This window comes from Vulpes vulpes, chromosome 7 (genome assembly GCF_048418805.1).
Source record: "Vulpes vulpes isolate BD-2025 chromosome 7, VulVul3, whole genome shotgun sequence".
NCBI classification, from domain to species: Eukaryota; Metazoa; Chordata; class Mammalia; order Carnivora; family Canidae; genus Vulpes; species Vulpes vulpes.
In genome coordinates, this window is record NC_132786.1 from 62,600,663 (window position 1) to 62,617,963 (window position 17,301).

The 17,301-nt window shown below is 39.8% G+C and overlaps 1 protein-coding gene across 2 annotated transcripts in view; it reads left to right on the top strand.

Moving 5' to 3' along the window:
• The window catches only part of CSMD1 (CUB and Sushi multiple domains 1), a 1,871,666-nt gene that overhangs the window by 337,667 nt on the left and 1,516,698 nt on the right, over nucleotides 1–17,301 (top strand). For both annotated transcript variants that reach the window (XM_072763911.1, XM_072763912.1), the window contains exon 2: nucleotides 4,599–4,815. In XM_072763911.1, the coding sequence (XP_072620012.1) occupies nucleotides 4,599–4,815 (217 nt within the window). The remainder of the gene's footprint in view (nucleotides 1–4,598; nucleotides 4,816–17,301) is intronic.

The following is a 17,301-nucleotide window of genomic DNA, read 5'->3' on the forward strand; positions in this document are numbered from 1 at the left end:
TCCACAAAATGTTACTTCCTTACATCTTTTGGATCAGCACTGACCCATACAAGAAAGAGGTCGGGACTGCTGAAGGGTTTCCATTTTATGATCCATTTGTCTTTTTTCAATTTTAGAAAAACCCACCCTGATTCTGAATCTCCAGCTGCCTATAATCATTGTTGTTGTTTTTTTTTTTTTAATTACTATACTATTACCTTTTTTTCTTATAGATTTGTGAGGTGTATTTATTATATTGGGAACATGCCATTTGTTGAATACAAATATCTCAGTGTTTGTGTTTCTTTTTCACTCTTTCCTTTTAGAAGTATTACTTTTTGTGTTCTGTGTAAGAAACCTTTGCTTAGCCCACAGTTAAGAGGAGTTTTTACATTGTTATCTTTTGGAAATGTGATCCTTATACATTTTACATTTAGGTCTGCAATTTATAAGGAATTGATCTTTATGTGCATTGTAAGGTAGGGATTGAGACTTATTTTTCTCATCTGGATCTCCAATTGGCCCAGCACCATCTACTGAAAATACCATCCTTTTTGTAGTGCACTGCACCTTTGCTATAAATCTAGTGTCTATATCTCTAGGAATTTGTTTTGGGACTTTCTGCTCTGTCCCATTGCCTACATATCAAGGTTTGTACCAATTAAACACTGTTTGCTTTTTACAAAGATATATAATGCCTTATTATATATCATCTTATATATAGATATTATATATCTAATTATACATTATTATATAGATAGATATATACACTATATGTATATTTTATATATTATATATATATACACACATATAATAAGATATATAATAATATAAAGCTGTATAGCTTTAAATAAGATGTGATCTTCAGTAGGATAAGATCTCCAGTTCTGAAAAACATTAAAAAACAAACAAAAAAAACAAACAAAAAAACCTCCAGTTCTTCAAGGTTGTCCTGGATATGCTCGGTCCAGACCACCTGCATCAGAATTGATCTGAGGCAGAAACACTTGAAAAGCTCCTATGTGGTTTGGAATGTGCAGCCAAGCTCGAGTTACTTATCTCACTTTTGAGCAGTCCCAAAGTTTCCACCAGGACCTGTGGAAAATTCTATCTACTGATCAAATGTGACTCATTCTTCAAAATACACTGTACTAATGGGGACCCACTGCTGCCTCAATATTATTCCTTGGAGAAAATCTTAATATTTGAACATCTGGTTCAGCGTGATGGGTCTATCATAGTAGCTACCTTCCAGCTGACACTTTTTCTCTTGGATTTATTTTTCTTTCCTCCAATTTATAATCAAGTCTTCACTTTGTGATTTACTGTGAAACAAGAATTGCTAGATAAACCAGAAAAGCTATTTTCCTTAAAGACCTTTCAAAACCCCACAGCTTTAATACCTACTTGTTACAGTGTTATTGTTAGACTTAAATTTAGTGGAAAATGGGCTTCTTATTAGTTCTTTGGTTTTAAACTCATAAATCCCTTTCATTAAATCTTTTTTATGAAGATTTAGCAAACTCCCACCAGCATTTGATAATATTCCTGTGAAAGACTTGACTCTGAGAGCTACTACTGTATTTTTTTTTAACACGTAAGATGTAGTTGCAAATAATCTTCTGTTTGCAGTTCAACAATAAAAGCTGGGATAATACCAGTATTCGGATAGTTACACTACACATAATAATCTGAGTGTATCCTGGTCCCTCCCAAACTTTCATATCTTCCTACTGTCAAAACACTTAAATACATTTAAACATTGGTAGGAAACGTCCAGATGGAGGAATGAAAGCCCGCAGGCAGTTTTCAGGGGCTACTTACTAGCTAGCCCCAGGCAGAGTGAAGGCTGGAAAGATTTGATGGGAGTTACTTTGTTCCCTCATCTGATGGTGAGATTCACAGTTAAAGTGATTTAAATGTGTTCATCAGGGCAGTTCACATGGCCTATCTGTCCCGACCTTTTTCCATTCTGGCTGCTTGGCCCACACGTAGCGGTGGCGGGCACATGATGGGAAGTCACCCACAAGGGCGTGTGTCAACCACAGCAGGGGCCAGGGTAGCCTGTCACTAAAGCTTTTATGCTAGACATGAAATGAGGGAAGAGGAGGTGGGAGAAACAGGTAGCAGAGGAACGATGGAGCTAAAGCAGGTAGATGAAGGCTGAGGAGCATCAGGCAGGAGAGGTCCTGGGGAGGTCGGGAGGGTCAGGGACCCAGGGTTTATCTACCGGTAGAACACAGTGGATGGGCGGGCGTGGGGCTCTTGCCAATCGCCCAGACACTGTCCTTGCACCAGAAGCCCTTGTACATTGAATCCTGGGGCTACGGTTTACCAAAAAGGGCTTATTCTTGAAATTGCAGAACCACCAGAGAATCCCAATGTTAAAATCAATACCATAAAATCTTGAGGACCCAAGGCCGCAGGGAACCAGCTCTTAGGAACAATTTCAAATTCGCCCAGTGGCTGAAGGCAGCTTGACGGTGCTCACTGTGCTTCCCATCTTTTGCCCATTTGGTTTCCGCACCAATTCTGCACCAATACCACCAGTCGTCAGTGGGGGTGGGGACCCACCCCGACAGACCAGCAATGCTTAGGGCGCCAGCAGAGTATCCTGCAATTCACCTCCATCCTGCCACTGTCCACCTGCAGACAGCATCAGATTTCACAGGGCAAGGGCTCAGTTCTATGGCACCATCTTCCACTCCAGGCACAACCCAGAAGTCCAGGCTGTTACCTGTATTTCTCACCTACCAGCTGTAATCAGGGGTTCCGCCGACCTCTTCCTCAGTTCCATTAATGTCCTAGAGGGGCTCACAGAACTCAGGAATTCCCTTATTGGCTATATCACAGGTTTATTACAAAGGCTATTAAAAGATACGAGTCAACAGTCAGATGAGCTGCACAGGGCAGGGTCTTTCATGTTCACCAAGCTGGAAGCCTTCTGAACTACTTCTTTTGTGTTCCTACAGAGACTTCATTATAAAGATATGATTGATCAATAGGTATCATTGGCCATTGACAGTTGATGTAACCTCCCGCCCCTTCCCCTTCCCAGAGGTCTGGAAGGGGGACTGGAAGTCCCAACCTCTCTAATATTTAGTTGTTTCTCCATGCAACTGGCCCCCATCCTCACGTGCTTTCCAGAAGTCCTCTTGTTATGGGAATGCAGGGTTCTTGTCTCACAGAGTCCAAGAATGAAGCTCATAGACACCGAGGGATGACGTGAAGTGAAAGTGTATTAAGTGAAGGTGAGAACAGATAGCAGAGAGGAAGCTCTCTAGAGTCAGAGGGGTCCTGAATGGGTGGCCACCGAGGGCTTTTAGGGGCAGTCTTCTGTGCAGAACTGCCTGGGAAGCTTGTGGCCTTGAGATTCTGTACTGTGTTGGTTGGAGCCAGGATTCTCCCTAACACCCTTAATGGCTTCATTCTTTGAGATTTGGTCATTTTCTGTGGTTACACACAGTAGCTGCTGAAGAAAGGTTCTCCCTAACATCCAGGGCCATGGTCTGGTCCATTCCTTCCCTTATCTCTTGCTCACTCTGGTTTAGGGCTCTTGCCTGCCAGGAATAGTCTCAGAGCCCCTGGCTCTCCCTGCCTGCACCTGCACCCTTTCCTTACTCACTCCCATTGACATGACACAAGACACTCTTTTCCTGTCATCCTTTAGGAAATTCCAAGGGATTTAGGAGCTCTGAGCCAAAGGAGACAAAGACCAAATAGATATTTCTTATTATACATCTTATTATCCATCATCATGCCACAAATGTCAGTCTTGAGCAGTAAGAGCAAGGCTGATTCAGCCCGTCTGAGGGGAGTTAGACTAAGAAGCAGGAACAAAGTGTAGCCCGCTCGGGGAAGCCTGACTGTCAGGGCATCTGTCTGGGGGCGATGCACCTGCTCTCCCTGCCATTGCTGAATTACTCCCATGGGAACCGGAAGGCATTGCTGGGGGGGCGCCCCTTCTTCTGCTGGGCTACTCCTTAATTTTTGCATAATTAATTTCTCTTATTTTATGCCTTTTGTTTTGAACTGGGAGAGATTTATGCAGCTTTATTTTATTCTTTGGCTCTGTGGGACTTTGCCAGGGTTTGTTAGAAATCGACAGTTTGAAGACTGAGTGTGGTTTTCCCTAATCATTCATGTTGCTTCGGGTGGCAGTCATTTGGATATATTATTACATGCATCTGTGTGTCGTTTTATAATGGTTATTTGATCTGTTGGTTTAGTTTTTCTGAGCAAGAGATTAAGGCAGAGTGTTTCAGTATTCAGCATCACACTGTGGCAGATAATCGACACCAAATTTGTTTCATAAATATGGCAGGTTGGCATTGATGAAGATGTATTTGAAAATTGCAAAAAAACATTTTTCCAAAAATTTCTAATACGAGTTCCTAAATTTATATATTGTCCTTCTTTGCCTCCTCCTCATCCCCCACACCCACCTTTTAGCACCAGAGAATGCTTCTACAATTTACCATTTTTGCATGAAGGGTCACAAAATAAGTCATTATAAAAATTGACCAAAATGGTTGGAAATTTAGTAAAAAAAAAAAAAAAAATCACAGAGTAGACAGGCCAAAATAATATACTGTTTTTTTGTGTGCTTTCTTTTTCAGGTCAGAACTGCGGAGGTTTAGTCCAGGGTCCCAATGGCACCATCGAGAGCCCAGGGTTTCCTCACGGTTATCCCAACTATGCGAACTGTACCTGGATCATTATCACAGGAGAACGTAATCGGATACAATTGTCATTTCATACCTTTGCCCTTGAAGAAGATTTTGATATTTTATCAGTTTACGATGGACAGCTCCAACAAGGGAATTTGAAAGTGAGGTAAAGTATTGGCTCTTTATACTATAGATTAGGTGGCACCATTTGACTTAGATTCTGAAACTTAATTGGAATCGATTATTCAAATATAATTATCAGGAAATTTTAGTTGCAATAAAGAAAAAGTAGACTTTTAAGCACATTTTTTTTTTTTTTTAATACTGAACAATTTCTTATTGAAAGCAATCATCAACTTAATTTGTAGACATCAAACTGCTGCGGATCCGTACATGGTGTTGTCAAGGTAATTCAAGTGAAGTTACAATACACCATTGTTTTTAAGCAACTGTGGATTTGAGAGAAAACTCACAAAGAGAAATGCATGAGTACAATTCAGGGAACAACAAAAGGAACTTCTACATTGTCAGAGAATTCATTGAATACAAAGAGTCAGGGAAAGTGGGTGGGATAAAACATGAGAGAATATTGAACTCTTTGGAGAATTTTTGGTTCACACAATTATAATATATTCCATTCCTCATTAGCTTTCTCTTCTGATCTATGATTTTAACCATAAAGAAAGAACAAATATTTTCTTGGATGATTTTAAATTACTTTTTTTTTCATTTATCGCAAGAAAAAAAATTGTGCTTGTACAAGCATATCCTTTTTTTTTTTAAAAAAAAAATTATTTTGTCAAAAGAAAGAGGAATAACCCTTAAACAGAAATTGAGATTTCTTAGGTAAATGAATACACATACTTAAATAAGACAAATAAAGCTTTATCCTTTGGCTTTAAAATTCTGTACTAATTAGAGATTATTGTTGACTATACAGAGTTTGTAGGAAAATTTTTAGTGGGCAGAAGAAATTGTATGGCTTGGATAAATAAAATACTATCATTGCTAATGCCTGCAGAAATACACACAAATCACATACTTCATATTTTATTTTGTGAATTGAGGAAAAAAATCTAGGTAAAATATTAATATACTAATGTATATATAAGTTAATGCATTAAACATATAATGATAATTTCTATTTGCACTTTCTTTATGTATTTTCATATATAAAACACCTTTTGGGTTTTCTGCGTCTTTACAATATGTGTTGTCTGTTTTTAGCAACTCTTCTCCAGTTACCCTTTTTGTCATATATTGCACCCAACTATATATATTGCACTACAATTATAAATTACTTAGGTAAACTTTCTCCTAACACATATGGTTGTGCACTTTGGATGTTTGGGAAAGTCTCCATAAATATAATCCTTGGTAATTCGATGCAAGATTTCTTACCCATTTCCTGCTCTTCTAAAAATTAGTATTTACTAGTTTTTATTCCAAATAAATTATACTAGAGAATGGTGATATGTTATAACAATAGTAAGAATTTTAATAGAAACTGCAAAGAAATAGAGAATCCAGTTTATTCAAATATCATCAGATGACTCTCTTTTAAAAGTAATTCTTTCTCTTTCCACTAAGAAAATTCTCCATATGTACTCTTTAAAAATATTTCCTTGTCAATATTTCTATTTCCTATTTTTTAATTTATAATTTAAAATATTCTTATTTTAATATATATTATGTTTTATAATTATTTTACTTTATTATAATTCCTATAGTTTACCTTATTCTAAAGGAGATCTGCATAAATGTTAATCTGATTCCCTGTCTATGCTCTTACCATGACATTATGGCCATTTTCTATCTTAACTATAAGGTTTAGAAAACAACATTCCTATTATCTTCAGTATTATAAAAAGATCAGCAGTGGAAATATTAAGGTTAGAATAACTAGATTCATTGTATTTTATTTCAGTGAAGAGTATATAAATTGGTATCAGTGCCTTAATGAGCTTTAGAAATATAGGTGAGTTATATGTACAACATCATGATTTTTTTTTTAACTGACATAGATATTTTTACCAGAGAAAGAAACACACACAAGGCCAATAAGAAAGAATCACTTGGGTTGCTATAAATTACTCAGTTACCTACAGTTTTTTGTTTGAGACAGAGACTAAATATGTCAGATTTCTACCAGTTTCTAGTCTTTAATGTGAGGAAAATGCTTTGTCTCTATGAATCTAATCTCTATTAGATTTCTTGTATCTCCACACTTAGGACACCTTCATGTGGACAGTCTATGGGCTGAGGGTAGCTCTTCTGGGACAGAAGTGACCATTCCAGGTATCATTACACAAATAGGCAAAACATCAGAAACAGAATGTCACGGTGTCCTAAGTGCTAAGAGTCTTTACTCATATGACATTTTTGATAAATTACGACATAAAATAGGAATATGAGCTTTGTTGATGTTATAGGATTGCAGGGTTCTTGTCTCACAGAGTCCAAGAATGAAGCTCATAGACACCAAGGGGTGAAGTGAAGTGAAAATGTATTAAGTGAAGTTGAGAACAGAAAGCAGAGAGGAAGCTCTCTAGAGTCAGAGGGGTCCTGAACGGGTGGCCACCGAGGGCTTTTAGGGGCAGTCTTCTGTGCAGAACTGCCTGGGAAGCTTGTGGCCTTGAGATTCCTGTACTGTGTTGGTTGGAGCCAGGACTCTTGCTGACACCCTTAATGACTTCATTCTTTGAGGTTTGGTCATTTTCTGTGATTACACACTGTGGGCACCAGAGAAAGATTCTCTGTAACATCCGGGGCCATGGTCTGGTCCATTCTCTTATCTCTTGTTCACTCTGGCTTAGGGCTCTTGCCTGCCAGAAATAGTTCCAGAGCCTAGTCAGGGGCCCCTGGCTCTCCCTGCCTGCACCTGCACCCTTTCTTCACTCATTAAGGTGGTTGCAACATTTCAACATTGGTTAATGGCAAAGCAGTTTCAATTACTATCAAATTCTAATTAACAAGGTGGAGGAGACTAGTCTCCATGCTTGCTACCATTAGATCTTGGAACCGTTGTCTACTTGTCTAGTTCTTGAACATAACACACACAGCAGTTCTGGAATTCCAAGGATGTTTTGTAGGAGGCCTGATGCCTGCCCTGACCCACTGAGTTGTCATAGAAGTTCTTTTCTTAGAGCTGTCCTGGTCCAAATTCTTGCTTTGCTGAAGCACAGAAACTGTTTTTACTAGCTCAACATGTGCACTAAAAAATAATAAATAATAATTTTTTATTAAAGAACTTGAAAATTTTATTATTTCTTTTGTTTAGCTACAGTAAAGAATTTTTTTCAAGTAATATATAATTTAGATTTAATAACTAACAGAATTTAGGATGTGAAGGCTGTTGTAATTTTGTAATGTAATTTGATCTTTAGCGAAGACTATCCGTATTATTTACCCTATATAAGAAAAAAAAGTATTTAAAGCAAAAAATGAAACAAAACAAAAATCTCCAACATGCAATGTGTTATCATCTTGGATTATTTATATAATTCAGATAAACACATATAATGTCTACTTCCATCAATAAATTAAATTTTAACAAATAGATATTGAAAGGTAAATTAAGGCTTCTCTTAAGTACAAGAGAAAAGATTTGACTCAAAGTTAGGAATAGAAGTCTGCTCTTTGAAAAACACATGTCTGGCTTGGTGGGAAGAGCATACAACACTTGATCTCCACGTGATGAGTTCAAGCCCCACATTGGGTGCAGAGATTACGTTAAAAAAGAAAAAAATCTGCTCTTTGAAGTACCTAGACTTACAACCAGTGACTTTTATGACCTGTCATTGACCTGTCACATTATTGCTATTTTTTGAATCTCTACCCTTTATAGACTCTGCCCTCTATCTTGCTTCTCAAATTCCCACAAGGGTCCAATTATGTAGTCGTCAAGTCTTACACTTTTTATTTTGCAACATCTCTCCATTACTCAGACATTCATTCCTCATATTTCTGGAGGTTGAAAGTCTAAGATCAAGGTTCTGGCAAATTTAATATTCAGTGAGAACTGGCTTCTTGGATCATAGATGACTGTTTTCTCCTGTCTCCTCACATGGTAGAAGGGCCAAGGGAGCTCTTTAGGATCTCTATTATAAGGTTGTGAATCCCATTCATGAGACACCCCCCCCCCCCTTTTGCCCTATTCACCTCCCAAAGGACTCACTTTCAAATAGCGTTGCATTGGAGATTAGTATTTCAATGTCTGGATTTGGGAGAAGGGTCAACAACATTGTCTACAGCATCTCAGGAGTTTATTATTTAGTTGAAAGAATATGTAGGTTATTCCTTAACCTGATTTTACAAGAGAATATCTTTATCACCTCAATTTCCTCATCATTCCCTCTGCTCACCTAAATGACATCCTACTTCCAAAATCCACTTCACATTATATGTATTTCAGAATATTTTGCCGGTGCATCCCATGTTAAAAAACAACCATGGAGAAAAGTTCCATTTTTTCTGAGCTCCTTTAGCACATCCCAGTAACTTAGACCTTGAAGGATATGCTCCTTTGAAATTACACAGACTCTGACGTTGCCTGTTGTTGGGGTTGTCTATCTCTGTGTTGAGTGTGTCAAATAGAATTTACATCCTCTGAGGCCAAGACTTGTGTCACGAGTGTGTCTTCACTGGTATTGATGGATATGGCCACTTCTATCTCTCCTCTGGATGAGCATGAGTTAATCGTCCCAAGTGAGAGACTGCTATCCAGTAGGTGTTCTCTAAATATGAAGTAGTGAAGTAGTGTTGATTTGTCCCCAAATCAGAAAATAATCGAAGTTGGCATTAATCTCCAACTGTGATAACATTATAACCTCAATAAATGGATAAAAGTGAATCTATGGAGGGGAACTGTGTCGTGCATATGTGGGAAATCAGAATATATTATTCCATGATTATTGTAGAATACAAGAAAATAGCTTTGGCAGTGATCTCGGCAATCCTTCTGTGACTTATGCAAGATTATCCCTTGTTTTCTACAATGATGATAAGAAGCTAGAGATTAATGTGATAGGGCCATCAAAGTGAGGGGATCATGTATAAGTGTTGCTAAAATATCACTGTTTTCTCCAGTACCTTTTTCTGTAATCATGTGCCTGAATGCATTAAAATTAGCTAAGAAACCTTTGTAATATTAACTATATCTAGTGATGTTTAGAACTTCAGATGTTTTAAGGGCTAAAAAGAGGTTTCAATTCCATTCAGATTATATCAGCCTAGAGATCTAGCAGTGCCTACATTCTGCTTTTCTGTCCCCCATTGCTCATAAGAGGTCCCAACAGAGCCACTCACAGATCAACAGTCAGATAAAAATCAAAGCATCATTTTATTTTTAGCTTGGATGGTGACTAATGCTCCAATTAATATTCTGATAAACGTAGTGCAAAGAGGGTCTAAAAGATTCTACGGAGACTAGAGTTCCACGCTAACAGCAAACAGGTATCTTGACCCAGTATCCTATTCAGCCAGCCACACGGTCAGGAACTGAAGGAACGGCCAGCCTGACCACACAGGCACATGGCAAGGAGGCCCCGGAGAGCTGGGCCTGGTAGCTGGGGAGAAAACATGTCACGAGAGCCCATTCCAACAGAGGGAATGTCTCAGGCCATAAAGCCCAGAAACCCAAGCGGTGCTTACATGTTATTGAAACAGGTTCTCGTACCTTAATGAAGACCCTGCAGAGAAGCTGAGGGGGGACACTGGTGGTGTCTGGTCCTCTTGTATAAATCGATCGTATTCCCATAATTAGGAGAATTTGTAGCTGTGTCCACCACTTTACATAACATACTGTAGGTGATGAAATAAAAAATAATTGTTTCTGATACATCTTTCAAATTTCCTTTCTTAACATATGATTGAATGATATATTTTTTTTTTTTCCTCAACATATGCTTTAATTTAGGAACTCATAGGCAAGGTTAGTGCTTACTGTGTAAGGATGAGTTTATTTATTTATTTATTTTGTTTTTTTATTTTTTTGTGTGTTTTGTTTCTTTAAGTTGGCTATCTGCAGTAGGCTAGTATGGAAATGAGAAATTCAAGGATAAAATTGAGGCCTGAGCACTGCTATATATCTCTGTCATCTTTATCTTTCTCTCTCTCTCTCTCATCTCCATCTCCATCTCCATCTCCATCTCCATCTCCATCTCTGTATGTAATTACCCCAGCTGATTTTAATAGGTAGTTTTGGTTGAGACCAACTATATTATATAAACATATTCATAAGACTTGTGTTTATTAACAAAAATGATGACACTGCTAGTGTGTAGAAATCCCAGAAATAAGATAACAAACTGTTTAAGGGAGATTGGAAGAATTATGTTTGCAATACCACAAGCAAGTTTTAACATGCATTTGAATTTCAGCCGCTCCCTCGTCAAACTGGTGATTTTTTTCTGCAGTAGCCAAACACTGATGGTTCGTTTCAATATCTTGGCCATTTTTTTTAAATTTTTTATTTATTTATGATAGTCACACACAGAGAGAGACAGAGAGGCAGAGACACAGGCAGAGGGAGAAGCAGGCTCCATGCACCGGGAGCCCGATGTGGGATTCGATCCCGGGTCTCCAGGATTGCGCCCTGGGCCAAAGGCAGGTGCCAAACTGCTGCGCCACCCAGGGATCCCTATCTTGGCCATTTTGAAAGCAGAAAACTTGTTCATTTGGTCAGAGAAGCCTTTTGGATCATCAAAAAAATATGCTTATGGAAAATATTCAATAAGCTCCCACTCCCAGGACACTTTCCTTATATACTTGCAGATGTAAGGGAAAGCATTTCAAGTCCTAGAAAGAGAACAGATGACAAGAAGCCTGACAAATGATATCCATGTTCAGCAAAGATATTCTGTGGTTTTGGTCATGGGAACCTGAAAGTAGACATGATTTTATAAAATATAAAACCTTATCTTCAGTACTTAATGACTAAAATAAATACATTGGATCACCAATTTAACTATTAACATGGAATAACAAAAAATACTAAAAAAATTCTTCAGTACACATCAGTTAGAAATCATAAAGAAAATGGCTGAAGAATCTGATGTCTTAAAATTTAAAATCCAAAAGCCAAATGACAAATTGAGAAAAAGAATTCATAGCAGGTATGCAAGACACAAAGCTGCTGTTGCTAGTGGATAAGATACCTTATCAGAAATATCAGGAAAGAAAATCATTTAATTGAAAATCTGTTAAAAATATGACCAAAGTGTTCAAATAAAAGAAATTCATGGCAATAAGTATATGTAAAGCCAATTGAATAATAATGCAAAGTAATGTGTCACCATCCTGAATGGCAAAACTTTACATGTTTTCACAAGTCTGAGTTTTTTAGGATTATTTCAGATGTACATTTTGAAATTTCTCTCAAATTTAAAAAAACTATAAACAAACTGACTCAGCTAGGCTGTGCTATGAATTTATTCCACAAATATACCTCCAAATATGACAAAATATATGTAAAGGAATGTTTATGAGTGCATTTTAATAATACTGAAAAAAAAAACCAAGATTGTCTCCCTTTCCATAGAGTCTAGTTAGAGTACATAGGTCGCACAGCACGCCAAGCAAACTTAGGAAATGGGATCTTCCGTGGCTGATATGAAGAGATCTCTGTATTTTACTTTTAAAAATAAATATAGTATTGGAATGTCCAATTTCTCTCAACACCTGATTCTCCTTAATAGATGATATGCAAGAACTCATAATCTAACGCCCTCCATGGACTTCCGGACGATGGTGGGATGTGGGAACTATCTTCCCTCTATATAATCGCGGTGCACTGTCGTGACTTCAATGGGGCTTGGAAAGCTAGTCCAAGGGCGTGGACCCAGCCCCAGGGCTCCCACAGGGTTGCAGCCAGCCAGAGTTGCTGTAATCAAGAGGAAATGCTGCCGTCATGCTGAAACGGTGTGGCTACTGAGTGTCCCTGGCAGGCCCTACTGGAGAAAAGTTGTGTGTGTGTGTGTGTGTGTGTGTGTGTGTGTGTGTGTGTTTTAATTGTAAGTATCTGTTTTCTGTCTTTGGAATTCTTGTAGAAGCAACTACATCTATCTATGCCTATCTCTGTCTCTAACTCTCCATCTCTACCTATCTCCATCGCTCTGTGTCTAGTGCTCATGCGTGTGTTCTCTCTCTCTCTCTCATCTTTATCTATATTTATATCAGTGTTTCTCCACCAGGAGTGACTTTCAGCTCCAGGGCACATTGGCAATGTCTAGAGACATTTTTGGTTGTCCCAACTGGGTGGGGGGCACTCGTAGAATAGGGTAGGTCTAATACAGAGATATTGATAAATGTCCTACACCGCACAAGACCCCAAAGAATTGTTAGTCACAAAATATCAATAATGCTGTGGATGAGACCCTCTGATTCAGAGCACTACATCATCCATAAAAGCCATCAATGCAAACCATCTAGAGCTATGCACATCGACATCTGGGCCTGGACCTGTATTTCTCCACATTGTTTTATTACTGAAGGATCTCAGCCAAAAGAGGTGAGACAGGTCACAGGGACCCAGTGGCAGGTGCTCCGTGCTGTGCAGAGGCAGCAGGAGGAGGGTCTAATGGGCCCAAATGGAAGCGACGGTGTCGCTGGCAGGATTGTGTCAGCAAGGAAATGAGATCTCTGCAGTATTAGGCATAATCAGATTTCACCAGGAGTCATGTCTATATTGTCTCTCAAAAGGAAATGAAATTATTATTTTTTTAGTCCTTGGTTTCCTGGAAAAGAAATAAAAGTGTCAAGAGGTCAGTAAGACACTGACTTTTACTCTTCATCACGGTAGTGAATCTGCAAAAAGAGTTTGGTAAGATGGCTCATGGGGAAGCTGTCCGCCCTGATAAGCAGAAAGGACCAATGAACAATCCGAGTTCTCCAAATTTCCAGGATTTTCAATGAGGTTTATGTGGATGGCCAGGTTAGTAGTTGAATGACTTCTAAGCTTCAGATTTTCTTTTTCTCTCCTCTCGTTGTCTTAACTACTTGGATAGCAGAGCCAGTGCTGATGTATCATTACATGCCCTATAGCAGCAAAGCCTCCAGAATACACTAAGTAGAAGCGTTTTAATTCAATAATATTAGTCCTTTACAAAATTATTTAGCAGAATGAATACTATATATCACAATCTCGTAGTTACGTGCTTTTAATTCACAAAATTATTTTTTTAAAAAAGGATAGAAAATTGCTTAGAACCTGAAGCGATCCTTTTTTTTCACTATAATCAACACAATGACTCTCCTTTGGCTATAAATATGATTTCCTTTGTATCTGAATGTGCTAAAAATAATCAACAATGTAAATATTTAAGTCTTATTTCAAACTTTTAAAATGTTACTAATTTTTTTTTCAAAATTTTTTAAGAGGTTGTATTTATTCATGAGAGACAGAGAGAGAGAGGCAGAGACACAGGCAGAGGGAGAAGCAGGTTCCACGCAGGGAGCCCGAAGCAGGACTCGATCCCAGGACCTTGGGCGTCAGGCCCTGAGCCAAAGGCAGACACTCAACCGCTGAGCCCCCAGGTGCCCCGGAATGTTCCTCTTAAACTGAAGTAGTTTCAATAGACATTTTACAAGTTTGTGCACTTAGGCAGCCAGTGATAATGATAAATAAAAATTGTGCAAACAATTAAAAGTATTTTCAGCCCAAAGCCTTTAAATTTAGAGGATTCTTTCAAATAAGGCTTTCAGGAGCAGAAATATAGGTCTTTCTTAAACCTCAGTTTTTTCCTGGCCCACATCTCCCCTTGCTTACCCCCATAGCACCTGGAGTATTAACTGAAGCAGAATTCAGAAACCTGCTCACAGCTTCCAGGTTTGTGAACGTCCTTGAGTAAAGCCTTCGGATCTTTTCTCTGGGGCATCCTTGCCCTGGAGCCGAGGCAGGCTGGGGAGGGGCTTTACAGGAGCGGGGGGTACAACCTGCAGGTGCCGGCTTCTGCAGAAGGATCTGGAGCCGTGCCCTCCTAGCCGTGCCCCTGAGGTCACTGACCCTCATTGGATTTTCTTGGCTTCTCGCTCTGAGCCCCAGTTTCCTTGGCTCCGTCTGCCAACCACGTTAAGATCTAACAATTTCCTCTCTGAAGCTTATCCTCGGCACAATCTCCCACGCCCCCCACGGTATGGGTCCCCCTCTAAACCCTCCAACAAAAGCCTCAGGGTCATCACTATTGTTGGACTACTCACCGCCACATATTTTACAGCCCACATCTGTTCCTTTTCCCTTTAGAAACCACTCCTATAAAAGCCCAATCTGCGTGGCTGGCTCCCAGCTTCAAGGAAGCAGTCCCCGCCGAACAGGGCGTATGGGCCCTTTGAGAGGGAGCCTTGGAAGGATCGGGAAAGCCTACAAGTGAATGCTTCCTATGACCCCTACCCTTTCAGCCCAAGGAGGCAAACTGACATTAAAAAAAAAAAATCTTGTCCTCTTGCAAGTTTCTAAAAATGTCTTCCTTAATCAGACAGCTCTTGGGTTTGTCCCAGGCTGTACATGTACCCCCGTGGCATGGTCTCTGACCGCAGGCCCAGTTCTCACAGGCCCATGACCATCCCCTCTCAAATGTGCTGAGCTTATCCCAAATGGGACACACACACAGTAATCAAAGCACTTTTTCTTGCTTAGGTTCTAATGGTTCTCACACTCTATGTGCCCATGCATCGGAAAATATTAGATTAGATATTTCTAAAATATGTATAATGTATAGTGTTTTTTTTTTTTTAAACCCAGTAGAGTTAGGCACATGCTACTTATATGAGAGAGCTTGGTTCTTGTCTCATGGAGTCGAAGGATGAATCCTGTGGACGATGGAGGTGAGCAAAGCGATAGAAGTTTCTGAAGCCGAGCTACAGAGGGGTCCCCACAGAGCTGCCACTGAGGCCTTGTAGAGTCTGGCTTGTATAGGAAAATGACCAGGGGACTTGGTGAATTTTTCATCAATATCAGGGTGGGCGTGTGAATATCAGGAGCCTATTTAGAACAAACATGGTGGACTTGGAGATGCTTCTTTGTAAATATCAGGAGCCCAAACCAGGTGCTCCCTTCTCTCTGTTACTATCTTCTCCATAACATTTCTCTACATCGGGGGTTTCTGGGAGCCTAGTAACCATCAAAGGAGAAGACTCCCTAACAGCTTGGAGCTAGGGAGCCAGGTTTAATTTTTCTGTTTTTACTGTCTTATCTCTGTTTCCTTGGGATGTGCAGGCGCCTGACTATGGGGCCTTTCCCTTATCGTTGCCCGCCTAGCCCCCGTCGGCCCCTAACTCGTCCCTACATCACTACCTTTGAGAAGAGCTGCTGCAGGTGGGAAGAAAGCAAGCCCCATGTAACTTGCAGAGGTGGACTAGTCGAGAGTATTTACTAGCGTTGCGCTTGGGCATTTCTGCTCAGTAACACCCCAGGCATCCTCAGAGAGTTACTTTCAAATACAAGGCATGTTGCTCACACCGGGACCTTGAAAGGAGCACTGAAGCTCTGCACTGGAACGGGACCCTCTCTGTGAGACGCTACCATCGGGTGTAATAAATGTGTTCATGATTTAGGAGAAAACACGCATCTCTTTACAAGGAGGTGATGATTAATGGATGTTATCCTCCAGCGGATGTTAGTGGCTCCTTCATTTCTGCATATTCTAAATAACAGGGGTTGTGTGCATTTTCACTCAAAATACACAGCCAGAGGTGCAGGTTTTTTTTTTTTTTTTTTTTTAGAAAAGTTCACAGCTCCATGTCTTCCCCTCCAAATAAAAGGACATAATTGAAAAGGTTGAGGGACATTGAGGAAACAGCTACGGTTCAGGGAGGTTACCATTCTTGGAGGCAGCAGGAAGGCAGTGGTCAAGTGGCAGGTGGGGGAGATGCTCTGTGCAGTATGCGCCGTGGCTCGGGCTCATTTCCTTACAAGGCACATTCCTTCCCTCCTTGGTCTGTGGCTTGCTTGGCCACAGGGGTAAGTGGTATTTGGAAAGTGGGGCAGTCAGGTCTATAGGGTGAGGAAGGTGGAAGATGGCTGTGGAGGGGTGTCGGAGGGCATTTCAGAGACGGCGCAAGGTTATATAGGGTGGCCTAACATACAGGTCCTTTGCTGGTTGGACCCCCATCATTTTCTGGTTTAAAAGAATATATGGTGTGGGCCAATGGGAATGCACTGGGATGGCAGCAGCTTGCAGCCTGTGCCCCAGAGCGTTCATTAACACCTGCAGCCTTGTGGATTCCAGAGTCATGTGTAGAGGCATCCACAGGACACCTGGTCCCAAGGTAGCCTTCAACTTTCTAGAGTTCAGTTACCTCAGGTTAAAAACTAGTTTTTAAAAAACATACCTAGTTTTAAATCACCAACACTTGATAAAAATCTCAATGGTGTCCTGTAGAATAGAGCTTACTTCTTCCTGTTATATACCTTATGTTGCGATGATACGGTTTGATTTGTCGATAGTGCATTTATATGTTGCCAGGCTCTTTAAATGAATAAAGTTCATATAATTATTAGTTAGCTGGTTTGCCAAGTTTTTCCGAAAGCCTGCTATTTGGGTTTCCTGAATTAGAACTCTGGTATGTAAATAGCCCAAATTACATTGGATGTACTCTAGACTTCTCTACACAAGAGCTGAAGACTGGATTTTGAAAACTAGATTGACAAATGGAT